Here is a 24627-nt window from a genome sequence, read left to right on the forward strand (position 1 = left end):
TAGAAGTCTAGACTAATTTACTTAGATCAAAAGTTGAGATGAGTCAATCTAGACCGAAAGTTAGACCGAATGAGTCAAATCCAAATACTTACTGAGAAATTTTGACATATATTTTTTATCGAATTTTCTTAAACTTAGAATGTTTTCATTAAATAAACTTGTAGCATACATTTCTCTGTCGAATTCTCTCAAACTTATTGATAAATTTTTGTTAAACTTACTAATATATTATATTATTTTTACTTAACTATATTTCAAATAATTTTATTGAAGAATTTATTTTTCTTCATTTAAGATTTCATATTTTTATTACTAAAAAAGCAATTTTAATGTATACTTTTTTTTTTAAAATGAAAATGGGAAATTTATCGCATAATATCTCTTAAATGGTCAATTTCCTCTAGTATTTGAATTTTTTAAGTTAAAAAAACCATTAAAAAACTATAAATGGAGACGTCCTTAGACATTTGAGTGTTTATGTGTGATTTAATATATGTTCAACATTAAATGGAGTGATGCAGTTAATGTTCAACATTTTATGGAGTGATATGATCAATATTCAACATCAAATATTAAATAAAGGTAATTGAACTCTAATTATATACTGTCAATGATTTTACGTGTTCTGATTATGCTTGCGCTTGACTATCATATATTTTTTCTTTATCTATGTTAAGTCATAAATTTTAGGGAACAATTTACATTTTATAACAAACATAGGAACTAAATAAGAGTATTAGTTTTTTCATGGAATAAATTCATATTAAATGATCATTTACTCACTCAGTAATTCGGTGAACAAGAAATGATTTTAGAATCCAATTATTTATCTTCATTATTATTTTTTAATAAAGAATCGTTATAAACTGCATAAATAGTAGTTTTCTCTATTTGTATTTTGAGAGAAAAAGAGAAACGTTTTCGTTTTTCACCGTTAATTCCTGAAGTCTATCATAGAACGAGGATTAGGGAGATTCAGCTGCCGAATTACTACACATCACATCACATCAGTGATGAAACTCTGATGATGATTGCAATTAGCAACCCATTCTTGACAGCACTCATATCAAGAAATAAATATCACAACATCGTGTCTCTCTATCACACATAAACTACGTATCAATCCTCTAAGCTAGTAGCGTCTTTCTTCACTTCGCACGTTCTACTTTTCTATCAAATATCTCCCCACATTGTTTCTCTGTCGAACAAGACAAACGCTTCTCAAACACTTCCATTTTAAATATTTATATGCCCTTTTGAAGACCCGCAATATCATATCTTCAGCTTGAAGAAAAGGTGTGTTCTATCCCGCTCTCCCTCTGTTTCTCTCTCCACCCATCTTTGATTTCACATAAAGGTTAGATTTTTATTAAACTAATTTTTCATGGCGTGGCTTTCTTTTTCTGGAATTCTGTTAAATTTAATTATATTCAATGGGCATGTGGTGTTCGATTCAGAATCCAAGGCAATAACATGTTATGAACGAAGTGAAGCATTTCATAATAATGCTAAAAGATGTGTAACTTGAGTTTTGCCTAATCATTTCATTTCCTTTTCTTGCTGGTGAATCCCATAGAATGTGGGCTTAGTTCCCAGAACTGGCAATTTGATTCTGATCTTTCAGCAGCACTGATAGTTGCACTTGTTTTTTTTTTTCATTAAAAAAAACAATTTTTGGTCAGAAATTGAGTTGTTTTTGCTCTGTCATTATTGGTTTTCGAAGATATGGTGAATCCAGGATTGTTTTCTGGGAATAAGTCCGTGAATTCAGTGAAAGTAAGCTTCCGGATACCGTATTTTACCCAATGGGGTCAGAGCTTGCTGGTGTGTGGCTCTGTTCCAGTGCTTGGTGCCTGGAATGTGAAGAGGGGTGTGTTGCTCAGTGTTGTTCATCAAGGGAGTGAGCTCATCTGGGGTGGAAGCATCACAGTGCCAAGAGGGTTCCAATGCCAGTATAGCTATTATGTTGTAGATGATAAGAAAAATGTACTGAGATGCGAGATGGGGAAGAAGCGCGAACTGACACTACCCGAAGGTGTTCAAAGTGGACAGGAGGTCGAGTTCCGTGATCTTTGGCAGGTGCTGCCTTTCTCTCCTTCTACTTTTCTGTGCCACCATTTCAAGTAATTCTTTCTAAGGTTATTTTTTGTTGCTTCTGTAGGGATATGTCCTATTTTTACTGCCATTCCTGTTATAAATTTAGATTCAATTTTGTTAAATGATGTTACCCTGTAATAGACCTTTCAGTGTGTTCTTTACCCGGAAGCTATAAGAATGAAAGATATATTTTTAACAAAAATAACATTAAAACAATATATTCAACAAACAACAAATATCACTAGAATAGTTCTAACCTAGCTCTAATATCATGTTAAGAAATAAATTTTAAGTCCAACTTAACCACATAAAACCAACTTATAAGGTGAGATTTGTAGTTACTTATATACTTTAAATTAACCAAGAGACTTCCAACAATAATAAAATAATTCATTGATAAGCTGTTATTCCTCGATCTTTTTGCTCTGAGCTTTGCCAAAATATTTCACTTGGCGCAATCTTTCAAAGTTAGTGCATAAATTACTTCTGGAAGTTAATAGTTGTCATTTGTAGTATAATTCAATAATTTTTTGTTAGAACAACAGTATTAGTTTCTAAAACTATATTCTCAAGATGTTTACGTTTTTTATTGTCATGTCCAGGCTGCCTCAGATTCCCTCCCTTTCAGAAGTGCTTTCAAAGATGTCATTTTTAGGCAAAGCTGGGATTTGAGCAAAGCAACTGTAGGAGACAACCACATTAATTTTGAACCAGAAAGTAAATGTTTTCAAATTAAATTTTCAATCTCTTGTTGGAACTTTTAGGTTGTGAATGTGTGTAGAGTGTTGGTTTATTATTTTTCTGTTAACTCCTTTTTTTTTTTCTGATGACTAGGAGAAGCTGTCTTGGTCCAATTCAAAATTTCCTGCCCTAATGTTGAGAAAGACTCATCAGTGAGACCTTTTTATCCCAAATGCCTAATGTTGTTTATCTGCATGCAGTGTAAATTCATTGAAAGCATGTATTATGTATATGTTACACGGATACATCTACCACTTACCTTGAATTAGTGACCTTTCTTTAACTTTTGCAGATATATGTCATTGGTAGCAACACAAAGTTGGGTCAGTGGAAAGCTGAAAAGGGACTAAAACTCAGCTATTTTGGCGAATCTGTCTGGAAAGCTGAATGTGTGATGCAAAGGAGTGATTTTCCAATAAGATATCCATTTTGAAATTTTCATCATAAACTATATGAAGAAATTATGGTGTTATTAGTTTCATATGTTACAGCCACTAGTTTCATCGAGCTTTATATTTTTCCTTAACAGTAAATCCACATATAGATATGGAAAATATGATAGGAGTGGTAACTTTTCTGTAGAGAGTGGTTCGAACCGAGAAGTTTCTACCAACTCCACAAGGAATGATGTGAAATATATTTTTCTCTCAGATGGCATGCTGCGGGTAAGTTGCTGAAATTACATATTGTATGGAGATTATGCTTTTTTGTTTTTGGATTTTATAGCTTTAAACTGTTGGTTTTCTTTGATAGGAAACACCTTGGCGTGGTGCTGGCGTAGCTATCCCTATGTTTTCTGTTAGGTCGGAATCTGATCTGGGTGTTGGAGAGTTTCTCGACCTTAAGTTGCTAGTTGACTGGGCTGTAGCATCTGGTTTCCATTTAGTTCAACTTTTACCTATCAATGATACATCTGTGCATGGGATGTGGTGGGATTCTTATCCATACAGGTATGGCTGCTTCAAAATCATTGTAGAGATCAGATAATAATGTTGGTACTTTTTAAGTATCATTATAACTGGCATTTTGCAAACATGGATTTTACTCTTCACTAAATAGAGATATACAAAATTGATAAAACATTAGAACTTGGTCTTCCACTAAAAAAAAATGGAGACTAGTTTCTTAATTCAGAATTAGCCCAATTTAATAGAGTGAAATAACAATAAAACACCAATAGAGAAAAAAAATACTCCTGCTCCCCAATACCAAGAGTACTGCGTGGATTTTAGTTGATGGGTCCAGTAAAGACAACTCGGAACTTTGAAAATGGGAGGCTGAAGATGCGAGGATCACTTGAACCACATATGGTGGGCAATCTGAGATCACTCTCTACTGCGGAAGAAATATGGGAATATTTGAAACTGACTCATAATTAGGTCTAGGGCAACAGCGCATGTCTTTTCCAATTGGAATTGGAGACTGGAAATTTCAGCCAAGGAAATTTGCCTTTTGACCAGTACTATTCAGGCTTCCTGAATTTGTGAAGTGAATATTCTGATATTACCAATGCAAAAGTACCTAAGATGGCACTACCAACAACTCAAGCTGCTCAAGAGGAGAGAAAACGTGATCAATTTTTGATGAAGCTAGGACCATAATTGGAGACTACACAGGCTGGACTTAAACTGAAATCCTATCCCTTCTCTGGATATTTGTGTTGGTGTGTTGCTGTAATATCAGAAGCTATACTCACTCTCAGCTAACAAGCCACAGAGGAAAACACTCGTAAAATTGTATTATTGATGTCCCATGAATTGCACAAGGGTTGGTGTTTATTTATAACCGTTGATCCCCCAAAAGACCCTAGCTTCTTATTTTAAGAAGCTAATTACAAATTGACAACAAAGAACTTCTGTTTTTCTCTAAAACTAACTTTACTAACAGACCCTAGCACAACTTATTACAATTATCCCTCACATCCAAAAGGACTTGTCCTGAAGGCCTTGCAGCACTGCAATGAAAATCTAGAATTTGGTGTTGCATAGCGTGTACCTCCGGCCAGACTGCATCTTTGGGTTGGCATGCTGCCATTAAATGAGCACCCAGTAACCACTTGATTTCCCTTTTCCATTTCTGAATGGCCTGGACTTTTCCTGGATCTGGTTGCACCTATTTAGAATAAATCAGATGGCCCAAATAATTAATTTTTGTTTTGCCAAAAGTGCACTTGTAGTTGAGAACCGGATTGTTGTTGGTGCAATATTTGAAAGGTAACACGTAAGCAGTGCAAGTGATCAGACCTTTCCAGATAATCCAACAAAGTCCTTTCTTGCTTCAATCTTGCTAAACCAGTGATAGGATCATCAATAGCACCGAAATCAAATTGGCTCTCGTATCCTTAAGGATCTGTTGCCATATTTCCCTTTAATATTAATATTTTGCATGCAATGCCTTTGCCAAGCAAAATCTTTCCATTCATGAACCATAGCAGCAAATGACTTCTTTGAGTTTCAAGGGTTCCCTCTAGTTCAAAAAACTGTTTTACCTTAGCTTTCTAGTCCTGAAAATTTGATCCATCAAATGAAGGAAACGGAATGTATGCCCATTTCAGTGGTGAAACAGCTGTGTCTATCGACTCAGCATGCATCTCATTCTCTGTTATAGTTTTCTTGGTTATCTTGAAAGCTGCAAATGCTGCTATGAGGCCTTCAATTGACAATTTTACCATCTCCAAAGCTTGGCGCACTGATTCTTGAAGATCGGAGAGGTTTCTCATAAGAATCCATGAATCTCAAGCTCCCTTGTTGTCACCATCATCACCCAGCAAAACTGATATCAATTGCAATATCAGAAGCTATACAAGCCACAGAGGAAAACACTATTTAAATCGTATTACTGATGCCCCATGAATTACACAAGGGAGTCTAATTATAACCCTTGACCCCCAGAAAGGTCCTAGCTTCTTAGTTTAAGAAGCTAATTACAAATTGACAAATAACAACTACTGTTTTTCTCTAAAACTAACTTTACTAACAGACCCTCAATACCACTTACTACAGGTGCTGCAAGAATAACAACTTTTAGTTATTCATGCTGGGATGGATCCAGATCAAGTGAATTCAAAAGCAATAAATGTTGCTTATGTGGCACAAAGAAGTGGAAAATAGAAAGGATCCGTATAGTATTATTAGTGCAAGGATTGATTTTGGTCACATTGCAACCAATTGTCCAAATCTTACACCTATCCAACCACCCAATACCAGTCAAGCTAGTCTCACACTTGAGATGGCTCAACAAATGATAATTGCAACACTTTTTGCCTTTGGTATTCAAGGTAATGATAAGAAAATTGTTCTTAGATTTTTTATTCAAGGGCTTCTAGTCACATGACCTGTAAATCAGAATTGTTACAAAATATTTGGTGTAACAGAGGTCCTCGGTATATTCAAATTGCTAATGGAAGTTATCTTCGTTTTCATGTTGTCGGGATATTGGATCTTCTTTTCATCTCAGAATGTGTTTGTTACCTGAATTACCTACTGATTTGATTTCATGCAGACAGCTCATATATAATAGTTGTAACATCTCTTTCTCTAAAATAGTTGTCTTGTACAGAATCAAGTGTCACGGAAAGCGATCACTAAGGGACCTAAAGTGCAAAGACTGTTTCCTCTGTAATTTTGTATTCTTATAACTTTCTCTTTGACTTGTAGTACCATTACTAATCAGAGTGAGTTGTGGCATAAGAGATTACCTAACTCTCAAATTTGAAATCTTTTTTGTTTCAACATGGCTTTCTTAGAAATAAAGATTAGACTTATGACTAAATTGTCTATTAATTGTATGCAAACTTGGCAAAAGCAAGATTTTACCTTACCTTCTTTACATGGTAATTGGGCTACCGAATGTTTTTATATAGTTCATTGCGATATATGGGGTATTATGTTGGTTTCTTCTCATTGTAATTATAAGTTTTTGTGACATTCATTGATAACTATAGTCGATTCACATGGGTGTACTTTCTTTGCTATAAGGACGTCTATTTCATATATTTTAGGGTTATATTTCTTATGTTGAAAATCAGTTTTCTAAATGTGAAGAAGTTTTCCAATCTAATAATTGTGGTGAATATGTTTCATTAATTTCAAGAATTTTTGAAAAGGGATCATTCTCAACGTTGCCTTTATTTGCCTCAACATGATGAAATTGGTTGAGTAAAAGAATTGCAATCTTTTCGATGTTACTCATACTTTGCTTCTTGAGTCCTTAATGCCTTCTAATTTCTGGGTGGTAGCCATATAAAATTCTATTCTTCAGGTTACACGAGTACACAAACCACTACTAGTTACCCTTCTTAATCTTCCCTTGAGATTAAAAACTCTCAATCACAGAAAAAACACCCCAAAGAAAATATATCTTAAGCTCACTTAGAAAAACTTCATAGTGTGAAGGATTTACAAGATGTCTCAACACCCACAAAGAACAGAAAGGTTACAATGATAGTTAGAAAGATTTGGTTCTAATGTGTGTTCTTCAACACACCCTTTCGTGCCATGGATTGAACATCTCGAGTGTGAGACTGAATATTTGAGAATAATCCAATAACAACTCAAGAGTGACTGATACGATATGTCCACCAAACCTTGCTAGAACAAGGTCTGATATCATCTTAGAAAGTGTACTTTAAGCTTAATTCAATCAATCTTACAACACTGACCTGTAAGATGAGGATTCTACCAACTTAAATAATATAATTTGGCCATATCTCTAATTAATATGGGATCTCCAACACTAACAGTACTAGCACTATTCAACTTGTTTCCGATCCCATGTTTCATGAATGTAGCTAACACATTGAGGTTGTTTGTCACTTTACTTGTGATGCTACCTCATTTGTCTTCTTCATGTATCTTCAAATTGTTTATGTCTTTACTAAGACCCTGTCTCGATCTAACTATCAATTTCTAGTTGGCAAATTGATGCTTCAAGATTCACTAACATCAGTTTGAGGGGGATGCCAACGGGATTAGCTAAATCCTTGATTAATTTTTTCGTTATTGTTCCCCTATAATTTATATACAGTATTGTTTGCTGATTTACTTGCTGTCTTATCTCATTAATCATTATTGAAAACTTTGAATAGCTGTAAATTAGTCATGAAATAAACTAAGTTTTCTTGTATAGCTATTGGCAAACTTTCCTTGTATAAAGCTAAAGATTCTTATAAAATGTGATTCTCAATGATAAGAGGCATTCAGTCCAATTTGATATTCATGATGATTTATTTTAGTGACTAATTGTTGTTTCAGACATTTCATACTAGCTATCGAGACTTGATTGATTGATATTGTTTTTGTTTCTTTTCAGTTCACTATCGGTCTTTGCATTGCATCCATTGTACCTAAGAGTACAGGCTCTTTCCAAGAACATACCGGAGGAGATCAAGGTTATGTTTAGGATATTTATTCTCTATTAAGTAGCAATGGTAACAATTTCAAAATGCTGATATTTGAAATGCTTTGCGGCTCCTTTAAACAGAAAGAGATTGAAAAGGCCAAACAGCAATTAGATCAGAAGGTAATGCCATCAAATCTTTATAGGACAGGATTCTCTAATTTATGAAATGCATCATTGAATGGCTGTTACAAAGTCTAAATAATTTGTCTTTTTAGTCACTCCTTATGTTTTAAATGAATATCAGTTATTAGCAAACACCACTATATCCTGATTATTGACATAATAAAAAGATTGTTCCTTTCTGCAGGTTTAATGATTGGTGGTAAATAATTTCAGTCTTCAATGGAACCCCACTCTTGATTTTTTTTTTAAAGTGCAATAACACTACAAAACCTTTAGATGTAATTATTATCAGTTTTTTCTTTGAAAATCCAATTCCTGCCGTTAGTTGAATAGAATACATTTTTGATTCAGTTCAAGGGTTGAAATAAAAGAAACCCAAAGCACATCCTTTTACAAACAATTATGAGATGTTGCAATCTTCACTTTTACCTGTATAAGTAAACTTAGTACTTACGGAAATTGAGATAACTGTCTAAGTAAACTTCTACTATAGTCCTTGAAATTGTAAGGGTGGTCACTTGCTTCCCAACTTTTCAAATTCTCATTTTACTCACCAACTTCACCAAGTTTTTGAGCAAAAAGTGCTAAAGTGAATATGGCATTTTGTTAAATCAAATATTGAAGTGAGAATTTTGTGAAGTCGGGGACAAAATTGACTGATACTTGGATTTTTAGGGAGTAAATTGGAGCTGTACTTCTGGTTCATTTATTGCAAATATGTTGTTACTTTTGTCATTCTTTATACACAAAACATATTGGTAAATGACACTTCCTTGTGGTTGATATTTTCTCCCTACAGGATGTTGATTATGAAGCTACAATGGCCACTAAACTCTCAATTGCGAAGAAAGTTTTTGCTCAAGAGAAAGATTTGATACTCAATTCAAGTTCCTTCCAGCAGTTCTTTTGTGAGAATGAGGTCTTACTACTGCATTGGGTTCCTGTTTAATATGTTGGCAAAAGATGCTTTATATGTTTTATCTTTTTGTATCTTGTACATTTTTTCCCTCTCTTCTATAGTAAACTTTCCATGATCAATTATTTCTTGCAGAAACTACAAAATGACAGCCTTTTACCTTTTCCTCACTAGGCAGGGTTAATTTCATGAATTAAACAACATCATTAATATTACGAATCACATCATATCTATTGAAAAACATTAATCTCTGAATTTTTGGTGGGTAGTTTTTTTGGATCTCCCTCTGCTTCTAGTGATAGAGGCCAACCTTCCATCGGGCTCAGCTTTTATCTTGATGTTAACAGGGTTGGTTGAAACCCTATGCTGCTTTCTGTTTCCTGCGAGACTTCTTTGAAACATCAGATCGTAGTCAATGGGGTCGTTTTGCTCATTATTCAGACGATAAGGTATATGCCTTAGTTTAGTTTTTATTCTCTTTTCTTTTTACACGGTTATATTTGAGGTTTTATGTTTCCTTTTGTTTACAGCTAGAAAAGCTTGTATCGAAGGACAGCCTGCACTATGAGATAATTTGCTTCCACTACTATGTTCAATATCATTTACATTTACAAGTAAATTAAATTGAACCCTATCCTCTTTAAGTTCTTCATGACAATCATATTACAAACAAATAAAATCTTACCATTTACTTCTCATTCTGACAACAGTTATCAGAAGCTGCATTGTATGCGAGAAAGAAGGGAGTAATATTAAAGGGAGACCTTCCTATTGGAGTTGACAAAAACAGTGTGGACACCTGGGTCTATCCAAATTTGTTTCGAATGAACACTTCTACCGGAGCACCTCCAGATTATTTTGATAAAAATGGCCAGAATTGGGGTTTCCCTACTTATAATTGGGAAGAAATGTCAAAGGACAACTATGGCTGGTGGCGAGCTCGATTGACGCAGGTTTTGGTTTTGACTTCTTGATCTTATCTTTAAGTGGACAATATCTTCCAACTTAAATATATAGGCTGAAGATATTCTTTTCTTAAAATCCTTTCTAGATGGCAAAATATTTTACGGCTTACAGGATTGATCACATATTGGGATTCTTTCGTATATGGGAACTTCCGGATCATGCTATGACTGGTCTAGTTGGAAAATTCCGGCCATCTATACCTCTTAGTCAGGTATCCTCATGTTCTCTTAAATTTAAAGGGCGCTTGATGCTATGAATGTGTGCTGAGCTACTTTAACTTGCTTAAGAAACTTCTTTTTCTTGCTCTGCTTTTAGTTAATTTATATTTCATGTCTTATTTTGTGTAGGAAGAACTTGAAAGAGAAGGGATATGGGACTTTAATCGCTTGAGTCGCCCATATATTAAGCGGGAACTATTAGAGGTTAGTAGTCTACCATTGTAGGCTATTACAACTGCATTTTTATGTACTAAATTTACCTCCAGGCTGGATTTCTGTAGTGTGTTGCAGTCTTGTAAATGTGTTTCTCAAGGTAAGCTATACTACATTATATTCATTGTTGTTCAGGAAAAATTTGGAGCTGCTTGGACATTTGTTGCAACAACTTTTCTCAATGAATTCGACAAGAACATCTATGAGGTGATAATCCCTTTTTGTATAGTTTTCTGTATAGTATTTATTGATTTCTGTTTGATCATAAACTTCCACATAGCTCATGCCTTTAGATTTGATCGTATAATTACATGAATGGACTTTCCTTGGTGCAGTCTAAACTAAGGTGGAACCTAATTCCAACAAAAAAACATGAATTACACATGATTGATTTTTCTAGTGTGTAATGTGCTTTGTCTTTTTTTAGTACTTTTTGTTGTTATTATTTTCCTGTCTTTTTTTTTTGCTGTTTCTGTTCAATTTATATAAGTGTGGTACTGATGCTTAGCTGTTTGAGGTAGAAAGAAATGAGAGTGGAAGTTAATGGTTGGGTGAATTTCAAAATAATGTTCATGTTTGTGGAGAAGCATGATATCCACTCTCTTCATGGGATTAAAAAGAAAACAGACTATTTTCTTTGAATTCTAAAGAATGTGAGTTCTGACCCAACAAGAAAGTTGTGCCTTGGTGACTGGTTGGTTGGGCTTTAAATTATGAAACAACCTCTTTGCATATGCAAGGGTAAAACGGTGTATAATGACTCTCGCATACATTTGAATATTTCGTAGTGGCAGATCTTGACCATTAATGTTGGGAGGCCAAAATAAGATACTCAAACTAAGTGTAATTTTAATGTCTAGTCTCCACGCAAAGCTACTAAAGTTCATTCTCTACAGATCACAAAGTAACATGGACAAACTTCTCTAATGACATCATCCTTAACCTTACGCGTAAACAATTAATATGTAATAATTGTACCTTCTTTAATCACAAACAGCACTGACCCCTGACTCTACACTCGGAGAAAATATTTCGAAAATGGTAGATTTGACGATAGAGTTGGGGTGTCATGGCTACCCTTGTCCTTTATAAACTCTGCCATTGGCCATTGGCTTTTGGCATGAAGCTATTTTATTTATTTAATTAATTTAGCGTATGAAACTTAAACCCATAGTTTCTTTCCTTAGAATATTGCAAACCTAGAAAGAAATGTATCCTTAGTTTAACACTGGAAGTTAACATTTTTCAAATAAATCTATTAATAATAGGTTTAATAGTCTTTTTTATCTCAATTTTTGTCAGATTTATTTAATGCGGTCCCTTAATTACTTTTCACCTCAATGTAGTCATCATTTTTGTTAAAAAAAGTAAATGTTGTGGTTTTCATTAAAATTTTGTTAACACCGTTTAAAGGACGATGATGTGGCAGTATAAATGACCTGTGGCAATGTGTAAGCCTAGCCAGATGGGAGCCAAACCACCTTGATTTTTTATCAGGCGCATAAATTGCATAACAATAGAAAAAGTCATGTTAACCTTGTAAAATCATCAATAAAGGTGATAAACCACTAGTCCTTGAAATATTAAGAACATTACAGGGATCCTACTCATTTGTATGAATAAGATAAAAGGGAGAAGTACTGATTTTAATAATCATAGAAAAAGGTACACATTTGTGGTTTGCCAACTCAAACACCTCACAGTGAAGACTCTAGATTTAAATTTTTGAACAATGAAGGAAACAATAACATTATAACACGAAATGATGTTTTAAACGACAATGATACAACTAATTTTTTTTGGTGTTGGTACTGTCAGTCATCAAATTCAATTGCTATATAAAGAGTTGCTATATAAATCAACATTACACGAGAGATCCTGGGTAAATTTTTGTATATATTTCAGGTTTGTGAACAATTTAGGCACATGTTTAACATTTTTTAGAATTATGGTTGGGTTTATTTGGTAATTTCCATGACCAATTACAATTATCATGTTTCCGTTGTGGAAATTTTCTTGCTAGGATATGGGGAGTATGTAGAAAACTATTTAGGGAGGGGTGTCACATGATTTGTTGCATGGAAGTCTAAAATCCAATAGTGGGTAAAGGGTGTATTTGAGACATTAAATCCAACAAAAATGATAATCTACCAAAATATGTCAATGAACACATACCTGTGTATTTTTCTAGTTTACTAAGGAAGGACCTTGCTCTTTCTAGCTTCTCATGGTTGAGTTGAACAAATCCTCCTTGATTTTCAGGAATAGTAACAACATGGGAAACAACACAACATGAACTATTTGAACCTCTCTCTTTGAAGGACCTCCTTTGTATATGCAATCTTTGTTGGGGTTTTGTATGCAACTTGTTGGTTCTTAGAGAATAAAAACAGACGAATATTGGCTGGCTGAAGTTTTTATCTTATTAAATGCAACTTAATTTAAATACATTTAGAAATAACTAACTAAAATATCACATCTTGTGATTCTAGCAACCACTACTAATGACTTGGCTGAAAAATAGGAAATAACTAACCCACTAACAGCCATTGACTATAAATCTGAAATCTTCCTAAATTCATGCAACTAACAAGGCAGATCTCAACACTCCTCCTTGCCTTGGAGGGTGCAAACTCCTAGCTTATTCCTTAGGAATTCGAACCTATTGAGTGAAAAAGATTTGGTAAATATGTCAGCAGCTTGGTCTTCCGAGCAACATTAAACTAAACATGCCTTGCCACTTTCTTGAACTTCTCTTAAGTGAAACAACTTCACATTAAAATGTTTGGTCTTCCCATGAAATACAGGATTATGTGAGATTGAAATTACTGCTTGATTATCAACAAAAACTTTTGTGCATTTATCTTGCTTCACACCCAAATCTGTTAAAATATTCCTCAACAAAATAACTTGATTCACAGCTGCTACAGCTGAAATGAACTCAGCTTCTGCGGTTGACTGAGCACAACCTCTTGCTTCTTGGAGCACCAAGAGAAAACACCTAAACCCATACTAAAACAGTACCTTGAAGTACTCTTCATATCATCTAAGCTACTAGCCCAATCACTAATCACTGTCAGAGAAACCAAATAATTTAAAGTTTTGTACCTTGTAGTACTTAACTCCATAATTGACAGTTCCTTTGATGTATCTTACAACTCTCTTTGTTGCCTTCAAGTGTAGTTCACTAGCACAATGCATAAATCTTGACAGCAAGCTAACTGGGAATAAGATGTTAGGCCTTGTGGATGTAAGATACATTAGACACCCAATCAAACTTCTAAAAGAAGCTTCATCAACTTTATTTGTTCCATCCTCCTTGATAAGCTTCTCTTTTTGATTCATTGGAGTGTTTACTGGTTTGCATTCACCAAGGTGAAATTTCTTTAGAATCTCCTTTGCATATTTTTTCTGGCAGATAAAAATCTCATTCTTCTTTTGAGTGATCTCCATGCCCAAAAAATAAGTCATAAGACCAAGATTTGTCATCTCAAAGACCTTTTCCATTTCTTGCTTGAATTCTTCAATTAGTGCTAGGTTGCTTCCTGTTATCAAGAGATCATCAACATATAATAAAATAATTAAAGTATCAGCACCATCATGTTTGATATAAAGTGTAGTTTCAGATTGAAAGCCCAAGTGCAGTAAATGATCATTAATTCTGCTGTACCACACTCTTGGGGCTTGCTTTAAACCATATAAAGCCTTTTTTAGCAAGTAGACTTTATCTTCTTGTCCTTTGATAACAAAACTATCTGGTTGTTCAACATAAATCTCCTCCTGCAGAAAACCATTAAGGAATGCTGACTTGACATCCATATGAAACACTTGCCACCCCTTTTGTGCTATAATGGCAAGTAGTAACCTAATTGTATCATGTCTTTCTACTGGAGCAAAAGTATCTGAATAATCTATCCCAAATATTTGAAAATAACCTTTTACAACAAGCCTTGCTTTGTGCTTGTTTACAGAACCATCAGGGTTGAATTTTGTTCTAAACACCCATTTCACCCCAATGACATTTTTGTCATAAGGTCTTGGAACTAGCTCCCAGGTTTGATTTTTCTCAATCATGGACAGCTCCTCCTGCATTGCAGATAACCATTTCTCCTCCATAGCAGCTTCTTCAAAACTGGCAGGTTCACAAATAGTTATATTGCACAGTCATACATTGCTTTTTTGATAGATATCAGAGAATAACCTTGTGCCTCTAATAGGTGGATCATCTACAGTGTCTTCAACCTCCAATTCAGTGTTCTGACTTTTCTTTGAATCACTCCAGCACCAGTTTTCATCTTCCATGAAATGCACATCTCTGCTTATTAGAATTTTTCCAGTTTGAGGTTGAAAAATCCTATAAGCTTTAGAAATTGTGCTGTAGCCAATAAATAATCCCGCTTCAGCCCTTTTATCAAGCTTATCACGTTTAATCTGAGGTATATGTGAGTAACACAAGCAACCAAATACTTTAAAAAAGTCCAAAGAAGGTTCAAAACCATACCAGGCTTGAAAAGGAGTTTGATTTTGCAAGGCTCGTGTCGGAAGCCTATTCTGGATGAACACAGCAGCTGTATTTGCAGCTTCGGCCCAAAACTTCTTTGGTAATTCCTTTTGATGAAGCATGCACCTGGCCATCTCCATGATTGATCTATTTTTCCTTTCACTCACTCCATTTTGTTGAGGAGTGTAAGGAGCATTTAATTGATGCTCAATCCCAGCTTCATCACAAAATTGTTGAAATTGATTTGCTATGTACTCTTTTCCATTGTCTGACCTCAAGATCTGAATATGGCAATTGCTTTGATTTTCAACAAATGCTTTAAATTTCCAGAACACTGCAGCTACTTCTGATTTGTATTTAAGAAAGAAAATCTAGCACATTCTTGTTAGGTCATTAATAAAATAATATAATAAAGACTTCCTTTAATGGATGGAGTTCTTTATGGTTCAGCAACAACAGTGTAAACTAGCTGCAATTTTTTACTAGCCCTCCAACTACTTTTAGGAAATGGTTTCCTTGTTTGCTTTCCGAATCTACAAGCCTCACATTCAGCTGGAACTCCACAAACTAATTGATTTTTCAGCATGTAGTTCATTCCCAAATAATGGAAATGACCCAACCTTTTGTGCCGAAGATTGACTGAGCTTGCTGTTACTGGAAATTCAATTTGCTCGTCCTTCATTGGATTAAATGAGAAACTCTTGCTCCTCATCTTGACTTTAAACATTTCAAGGCCTGTTGGATCTTTAATGGTGCAGACTTTATCTTCAAAGATAACTTTGAATCCTTTCTCTAGTAACTGTCCGACACTAAGCAAGTTTTGACTAATATTAGGTACATATAAGACATCAGGGAGGGTTTTTGTACCTGTGTAAGTTGTTATAGCTATTGAACCTTGCCTTTTACTGGAATTTGTTCATCGTTTCTAATTCTGACCCATTTGACTTCGGTCATGTCCAAACACTTGAACAATTCTTTGTCATAGGTCATGTGGTTTGTGCAGCCGCTATCAATCAACCAAAATTCATTTGAACTGATACTGGAGAAACAGGTAGCAGCAAAGAGTTGGTCTTCATTTTCTTGTGCATTTTGTGCATCACCTTTAGCTTGTTGGACATTTGCTTTGCAAATTACAACTTCATGACCGATCCTATTGCACTTACTGCACTTTGCATCAGGTCTTTTCCAGCAACGAAATAGTGGATGACCCATTTTTCCGCAATGTTGACAAGGTGGATAATTTTTCTTTTTACCCTTACCTTGTTTTTGATTAAATACACTATTTTCACTGCTTGCTGGTTGGAACCTTTTGAAATTTTTCTTTTTATTGGTTCCGACATTATGATGCTTGACAGGGAGTGCACCTTCAACCACACGATCTTCTCTCATTAGCCTCCGCTGTTCTTGGGCTTGCAAAGCGTGTAACACTTCTGCAAAGATTCTTTGTATTCTCCAATGAGGCAATAGACGCTTCATACCTTTCTGGCACTGTCATAAGGATTTTCTCGACAATTCTGGAGTCCGCAAAGTCGCTGCCCAACAACTTTATTTTGTTGGCAATGCCCAATAACGTGTTTGAGTACTCCTTGATTGTCTCTGACTCTTTCATCCTTTGCAGCTCAAATTCCCTCCTTAGGTTCAACACTTGCATGCTTCTTATTCTGTCATCTCCTTCATATTCTTCCTTCAAAAAATCCCAAATTTTTTTTGGTGATTTAAGAGTCATAATTCTGGTGAAGATCAATGTTGTAACACCAGAAAACAAGGACAACTTTGCCTTTGCCTTCTTTGTTTTTTGTTCCTTGTGATTTTTGATTTGGGCCATGGTAGGATTCTCCGGCAGCGGTTGAATAGAGTAATCCTCTTCCACATCTTCCCATAAATCTAGTCCCTCTAGATAGGACTGCATTTTTACAGCCCACATATCATAGTCTTCCCCATTAAAGATGGGAAGTGCTACTAGAAAGGAAGTTGACTCTCCTTTCATTCTACAGGTCCCTTAAGAAAAAACAGCTCTAGATACCAATTGTTGGTTTTTAGAGAATAAAAACAAATGAATATTGGCTGGCTGAAGTTTTTATATTATTAAATGCAACTTAATTTAAATACATTTAGAAATAACTAACTAAAATATCACATCTCGTGATTCTAGCAACCACTACTAATAACTTGGCTGAAAAATAGGAAATAACTAACCCACTAACAATCATTGACTAATTAAAAAAAAAAATCTGAAATCTTCCTAAATTCATGCAACTAACAAGGCAGTTCTCAACATAACTTACAATGTTTATCTCTTGTGTGGCCTGGCTTGTTGCAATAAGTACATCACACTCCTTCATTTTTCCTCTCCATCCTTTTAAAAGAGCCCCATGTATCCATGGTTGTTGTTCCTTCAACAATCATTGTTGGATTTTCTGCAATAGGAGTCTCTAGCATTAGACTCCTACTCTCTTTACTCTGAATGATTGTCATGACTTCATTGAGTCCTAGAGTCTTCTCCTTTCCAAATATTTGAACCTTGACTTGATAATATTCTTGTTTTAGACCTACCAAGAAATCATACACTAGATCTTGTTCAATGTACTCTCTAAAAAAATTTAAATCCACATAACACTTGGTCTTAGTGACCTTGTAGTGAGAGAATTCCACCCACAAAGCATTAAGCGGATTAGCATACTTAGTAAAAATTTTGGTGCTCTATTCGGCTGTCATGGTTTTTACCTTCACATTATAATTATGTGCAACATCTTTTGCCTTTGAATACATTTGATTTATTGCAATCACATGGATTTTGCTGAATTGAAAAACATACATGTGTCACTGATTTCTAAAACCGTTGAGTTCCATAACCAAGCCATGACCATGGAGTCTTCATCCCATGACTTGAAAGTAGGATCATCTTCAACTAGAGCATCATCATTTAAAGGACTAGCCTTTCCTTTTCCTTTCCAAATGATCTTAACGAGTTGAGACCATCTTAGATAATTTTTTCCATTCAACAGATAAGTTGAATGAGGACTATAATTCTCATGTATTGAGGCTTGTCACCATTTTCCATTTCATCCATTACAATTTTGTGCAACTAAGGCACAGAGAAATAAATTGATAAGAGACGCACCCCATAGCTAGACCATAGGGGCACAACAATGAAGGCTGTAACATGCTTCAAGGTAGGGCAGCAATAAAGACTGCAATAGGGGCTACAGAGGCAACAAGGAAGGCTGTAATCTACTTCAAGGTGGGGCGACAATGAAGGTTGCAATAGGGACCAAAGAGGTCATCAAGGAAGGCTGCATTTTTAGGGTTTACACAACAATAAAGTCTGCAATTAAACCACATGATCAGAGGCTCCGAAGGATAACGAGCTATGGTACCATCTCAAAACTAGAAGAAAATAATTTCTCTGTTATTCCGTCTCATTACAAACATTTCACACACATATATATGTGTGTGTATATATATATATATATATATATATATATATATATATATATATATATATATATATATATATATATATATATATATATATATATATATATATATATATATATATATATATATATATATATATATATATATATATATATATATATATATATATATATATATATATATATATATATATATATATATATATATATATATATTGATTGGATAATTTAAGAAACAAGCACAACCTACTTTAGGAAACAAAATCCTAAGATATTGGGATTGATATGCTAGTAAGAAAACCGAGATACAATCAATATACATAGTTAAAACCAAGAGGAATAAACTCTGAAACTTCCTAAAATATATTGGACAAATAAAATCTAAAACTTCCTGAAATATCTAGACATGTATCATCATATGGTCTAGTCACTAGTCCTGCAGATTTGGGATTTTTGTTCATCTCTATTCTTCTCCTTTAGCTTCAGTTTTAGTGCTAGTACTCTCTTGAGTTTTTGTTCCTACATTTTCTTCAATTGTTGGTCCAAAATACAAATTTGCTAATACGAAAGGATCATCATCTTCCTCTCTTAAACTCTCCCCTTGAATAACTTACTTTCTAATTAAAAGTAGCATCTTTTGACACAATTTTTTGGAAGGAGCATAGAAACACTTATAACATTTTTGTGTGCCAGAGGACCCTTAAAAAACACATTTTATTGCCTCTGGGTGTAGTTTTCCCCTTTCATTTTTGTGCACATGGATAAAGGAGACACCCAAAAGATAACATAGGATGAACCTATGAGGTTATATTATGACAATAAATATGCAATCCATACAACTCAACCTAGTACAGCATGATAAAACTAAAGATATTGAAGTGGACAAACATTTTATTAAAGAAAACCTTGAAAATGGCATGATTTGCACTTCATATGTGTCTACTCAAGGACAACTTGCAGCAGACATACTCACCAAGGGACTGAGAAGTAGTAACTTGTAGATAATTATATCCAAGTTGGGATTGGAGAACACCTATGCACCAACTTGAGAGAGAGTGTCAAAATATATTTTAGGAAGTTTCACATATTATTCCTATGGTTTTTGTTGAATATAGTGAAAAATAGGTATCGGAGTAAACTCCCTTATGTAGAAAATACACATAACATACTGTATTTATAATAAAGAGAATATGGGCTAAGTCTAAATTATAAATAATGATAAAAAGAAATAATAACAAAAAAAACAAAAGATAAAAAAGATAAGGTATAAGATATCTAATATATCTAACAATTTTTAATTATGTGTATCTGTTGTAACATGTTTTTATTACTAGCATAACAATCCTGCAATCTATTGATTTGTTCCCTAGAATAGGTCGTTCTTATTTCCAAAATTATCCAACAAATGAATGTATATATATTAGATATATGTAATGAGATATAATAAGAAAAAAGAAATCATATCTTCTAAACTTGAGACCCTTCAAAATTTGAAGTCAAGTATAAGAAGGAAATTATTGTTCAAAAGGAATGAAAAATAAAAAATGGAAGTGTATACTGTGCATATTATGTAGTAGTTGTCACAGATAGGGAATCCACCTTAGTATATTGTATGTTTGTGGGTGAAAATTCGGTGACTTGGAGAAGTAAGAAACAAAAAGCTGTTGGAAGGTCTAGTGCAGAGGTTGAATTCTAAGTTTGGCACATGTGGTGTGTGAACTTATGGCTAAGAATTTTTCTAAATGATCTTGAAGTCATATGTCAAGAGTCTATGCCTCTTTACTGTGATAATAAATCAATTATTAGCGTTACTCACAATCCAAATCAGCATGATAGGACCAAGCATGTTGAGATAAATAGACACTATTAAAGAAAAACTAGATAGTGGCCGTATTACCACTTCTTATGTTGCATCTGGGCTTCAGTTATCATATTTATTTGCAAAAGGTCTTTCCACTAAACGATTTTATGATCTCAATGCAAGCTGGCAATGATAGATAAGTGATGATTCATAAGAAAATATAGTTAATAAGCTAAGTAGGATATTAAGTGTGTTATTAGAAGCTGTTAACAGATTCTAGAGATTTCTTGGTAATCTTTACTTTAGGCTTAAAGTTCTCTCTCTATATATAGAGGCTGATGTTCTATTTCAAATAAATAAATTGAATACAATTTTTTCTTATTCATATTAATCTTTTTCAAGTTAATATATTAGTTGGTTAAGCTTTATGAGCCAAGCAACATGTCTTTAGTGAATGATCTAAACAGCTTGAAAATCCACTATAACATTCCCAGTATTTAATTCAGCTTTATCAAACACTATACGTCTTGGAATGTACTAGGAAGACAACTTCTACAAAGTGCTATTGCTATGTATCAATCCTTATTGCATTAGAGATTAATCAGCTTTGAAATGAAATTCACAATTTGCATAAAATTCGGTTTTGGAAATCCAGTGGGTAGTATATCTTAACAAAACATAAACATGTTTGATGTTCTTTATTGAAGTGATAGAACAATATAGGTTGCATGGTTACTTATTTGTTAAGCAAGAGTGTGTTGACATTCAAGATTGAAGTTATATTTCTGTACCTGTGGGCAAACCTCATGCTATATTTTTGTAAAGAAGTGTAATCAATGTAATATGTAGGATTCAGTAGCACCAATCTGGGGGGTTTATAGATTGTCATGTATGATGTGATAACATATAATGTCTAGATTTATTGGTCAATTCTAAATATGCCATTCAATGACTACATTTGCTGTCTACTATTTTGCAACCATTCTATGTTCTATCCGAGTGTTCAAGTGTCTTGTTCAATAATTTATTTTATTTTCAATAAATGGATTTAGTTCAAGGAGGATAGCAACACAGAGAAAAAAATTGCTTCCAAACTGAAAACTTGTGCAGAAAGTTCTGTATTGTTGGAGAGTGAAGAGAAACTGCGGCGCAATCTCTTTGATCTTTCACAGGTAGCTTCATCAAATTTGCTTCCTGGTTCATATTCCGCTTCTGTCTGTGTTTATATTTACTAGGAAATATAAAACTAATTAAGATTTATTTTGATTTTGACTTACAGACTTGTTAAGAGTTTTACTCTATCCGGTAAACCACATGGTTCTGTTGTTTTTAATCTACTTTTTCACTGAACTGAAAGCCAAAACCTTAGTTACTCCAATGATGTGCCACTTTCTTAATAATTAATTAGTAGCATAAAATATTTTACATTGATGGTAAATTAATTTTTACATTCTTCAATCTTAAATTTGTTTTTTTAATATATTTGAATTTTTATTCTGTCTTGTTATCTGTGTTCTTTTTGGTATTGCAAGTGCTACATTATGTTCTACGCTATTGGCTTGCAGAATATAGTTTTAATCCGTGATCCAGAGAATCCAAGAAAATTTTATCCTCGTTTCAACCTTGAAGATACCTCAAGTTTCCAGGATTTGGATGATCATAGGTACCTTAATAATCCGTGACTCGTGGGCGCTGTCTACTAGGATGGTTCCTACAATTATGCCACTTTTAATCCAAGTTCTATGCTGAAAACTGTTCTTCATCTAGCACAACTATTTTTTTCACATTCTTCATGGAAATATCTACTCACTAGATCTGTTATTGCTTGTCATATAATACAGCAAGAATGTTCTTAAAAGATTATACAATGACTACTATTTCTGTCGTCAAGAGAATCTTTGGAGGCAAAATGCATTGAAGACCCTGCCTGTACTTCTAAATTCATCAGACATGCTGGCCTGTGGTGAAGATTTAGGCCTCATTCCATCTTGTGTCCATCCTGTATGCCCTTTATGACTTATCCAAAAGATCTTGAGAAAATTATATTTTTATTTTGGGCACATTAAAAGGATCTGTCTATAAATTTGTAATGCAGGTTATGCAAGAATTGGGATTAGTTGGGTTGCGCATTCAGCGTATGCCCAGTGAAGCTGATCTGGAATTTGGTATTCCTTCTCAGTACAGCTACATGACGGTAAGGCTTCCATTTAAGTAGTGAAAGACTGGATATAGGGTTAATTCCCTTTGTGTAAAAAATACACAGAGGGTGATATATTTATAATGAAGAATAATGAAGAAAATATGGACTAAGCCCATATAAGATATGTGCTATTGCTTGTCTTTGTCCTTTTTTCTGTGCTCTTGATTGAACTAATGGAAACATACTAGTTTTCTATTTTTATTGAGACTTCACGGTTGCATTTTGAAAAAAATAATAATACAAAACCATCCATAGGTTGGCAGGATGATGAATCTTAGAGAGTATTTGGAAAATTATCAGAATATACGAAGAACATCTAATATCTAGATTGTATCTTGAATAATTAAGAATGTCTCTGATTATATCATAGTTTCTATAAATAGGGCTAGTGCTTTGTGTTTTACATCATACTGTAACACATCATCAAATCATCAGAATATTCACTCTATTCTATCATTTTTTTACTTCTCAAATGAAAGTTTATGTTGTTCAGAAGGCATGTGATTAGATAAGCAAAACAAAATGGTCAATTTGGTCTCAAAAAGTGTATAGCAGTTTGAAGATAATCCCTGAATTTTGTGTATTTCACACCTGTCCTTAGGTTAGATATATTCTTTTATTTCATAATTAAAATGCAACTTAGTAGCTTTTAAAATAGTAATATATAAGGAGCATTTTAATGATAACATTCAAGAACTCATCTAAAAAACTAAGGATAAAATTGAAAAAAAGAAAACTACTTTCAGGGATTATTTTTAGTTTATCAACATTCAGGGACTAAAGCTTAGGGACCAAATTAGCTATTCTACCAATTAGATATTCAAGGTTTCCTTGTTATGATATGCTAAATCTAAATTCATCTTTATATAGAGATAACTTTTTCAACTTAGAGTGCTTTTGCTAGATAGCCATTTGATTGGATGACTTGGGCAATGTGCAGGTATGTGCCCCATCATGTCATGATTGTTCTACCTTGCGTGCTTGGTGGGAAGAAGATGAAGATAGAAGACTCCGGTTTTTCAAGAATGTGATGGAGTCCGATGAACTGCCGCCAGATCAATGTGTTCCAGAAGTTGCACATTTTATTATAAGGCAACATTTTGAAGCTCCATCAATGTGGGCAATCTTCCCTCTTCAGGTATTCTCGCAGTCATGTTGATATAAAAGGGTGAAAGAAAACTTTGATTTATTGCTATCTGGACCCATTTTCTATTTGAAATTCATGCCCTTAATCTGGTGGAGCATGTGGACAGGACTTGTTAGCATTAAAAGAAGAATATACAACACGCCCTGCAACAGAGGAGACAATCAATGACCCTACAAATCCCAAGCACTATTGGAGATACCGTAAGTCCTAAGCTTTGCCCTCAGTTAACTCTGCTAGATAATCTGTGATTATTGAACTGCCTTTTGTAAAATTATGATCTAAGTGTGTGCTTTGGATTGTTGTCAGGTGTGCATGTGAGTTTGGAATCATTGATTAAGGATATTGACCTTCAAACCAATATCAAAGATCTTGTACGTTGGAGTGGAAGATCACTCCCTAAGGAAGAAGCTTCAGGAGTAGATGCCAGCGTAGTGGCAGCATTGTCAGTAGCAGAAGCTGTTACTGTGTTGTCAGTAGCAGAAGCTGTTTCTGAGAAACAGAAGTTTTCCAGTGCCACGGAAAAGCCTGTTCTTGTCAAATAAAAAATGTGGATGATGTTCAGCCCTTCAAATCTTGTCCCATAACCTGCCAAGATGGAGTTAGTAATAAGGAGATATGTGTTATGTTTTCATCTGTTCCTGTTATGTTTCTTAAAGAACAATGCAAATAAATCTCGAAGCATGTATTATTATCTCTAAGTTTTAGCTATTAAGAGAAATGATAGAAATACATTCTCTTATCAAGCTTAGAAATACCTCCATAAATTTTACTCTAGCTTTTTTTAAAACAAAAATTTATAGACGCTAGCTATAGATAATGAAAGTCACATTGTTTTATAATTATAATAAGGCATAATTATTAGCTTGA

General features: G+C 34.1%; 1 protein-coding gene across 3 annotated transcripts; it reads left to right on the forward strand.

The window, feature by feature from the left end:
• The first annotated feature begins 1067 nt into the window (after positions 1-1067).
• Positions 1068-24627, forward strand: DPE2 (disproportionating enzyme 2). Of its 3 annotated transcripts, none has more exons than XM_088091473.1 (25): positions 1068-1357; positions 1724-2079; positions 2700-2814; positions 2932-2990; positions 3131-3258; positions 3377-3503; positions 3592-3788; positions 8149-8227; positions 8320-8358; positions 9161-9280; positions 9625-9726; positions 9808-9891; positions 9988-10230; positions 10329-10454; positions 10591-10665; positions 10810-10881; positions 16161-16226; positions 16354-16407; positions 21466-21585; positions 21979-22076; positions 22255-22414; positions 22509-22607; positions 23554-23751; positions 23867-23960; positions 24067-24627. In XM_088091473.1, exons 2-25 carry the CDS (start codon positions 1726-1728, stop codon positions 24300-24302), a joined length of 3045 nt encoding a protein of 1014 aa, XP_087947599.1. In that variant the 5' UTR covers positions 1068-1357; positions 1724-1725; the 3' UTR covers positions 24303-24627. The 3 variants fall into 3 exon arrangements, with proteins under 3 accessions (XP_087947599.1, XP_087947600.1, XP_047166723.1); XM_088091474.1 differs by having other exon boundaries at positions 1068-1296; XM_047310767.2 differs by lacking the exons at positions 16161-16226; positions 16354-16407 and having other exon boundaries at positions 1077-1357.

This window comes from Vigna umbellata, chromosome 5, assembly GCF_029865625.1.
Source record: "Vigna umbellata cultivar VRB3 chromosome 5, Vumbellata_1.0, whole genome shotgun sequence".
Lineage (NCBI taxonomy): Eukaryota > Viridiplantae > Streptophyta > Magnoliopsida > Fabales > Fabaceae > Vigna > Vigna umbellata.

Coding starts and splice junctions, on each gene's coding strand:
- DPE2 (XM_088091473.1), top strand. CDS start 1,726: ATGGTGAATCCAGGATTGTTTTCTGGGAATAAGTCCGTGAATTCAGTG. Junction 8,359..9,160: donor AACAGCAATTAGATCAGAAG/GTAATGCCATCA, acceptor TTCTCCCTACAG/GATGTTGATTATGAAGCTAC. Junction 23,752..23,866: donor GGGCAATCTTCCCTCTTCAG/GTATTCTCGCAG, acceptor GCATGTGGACAG/GACTTGTTAGCATTAAAAGA.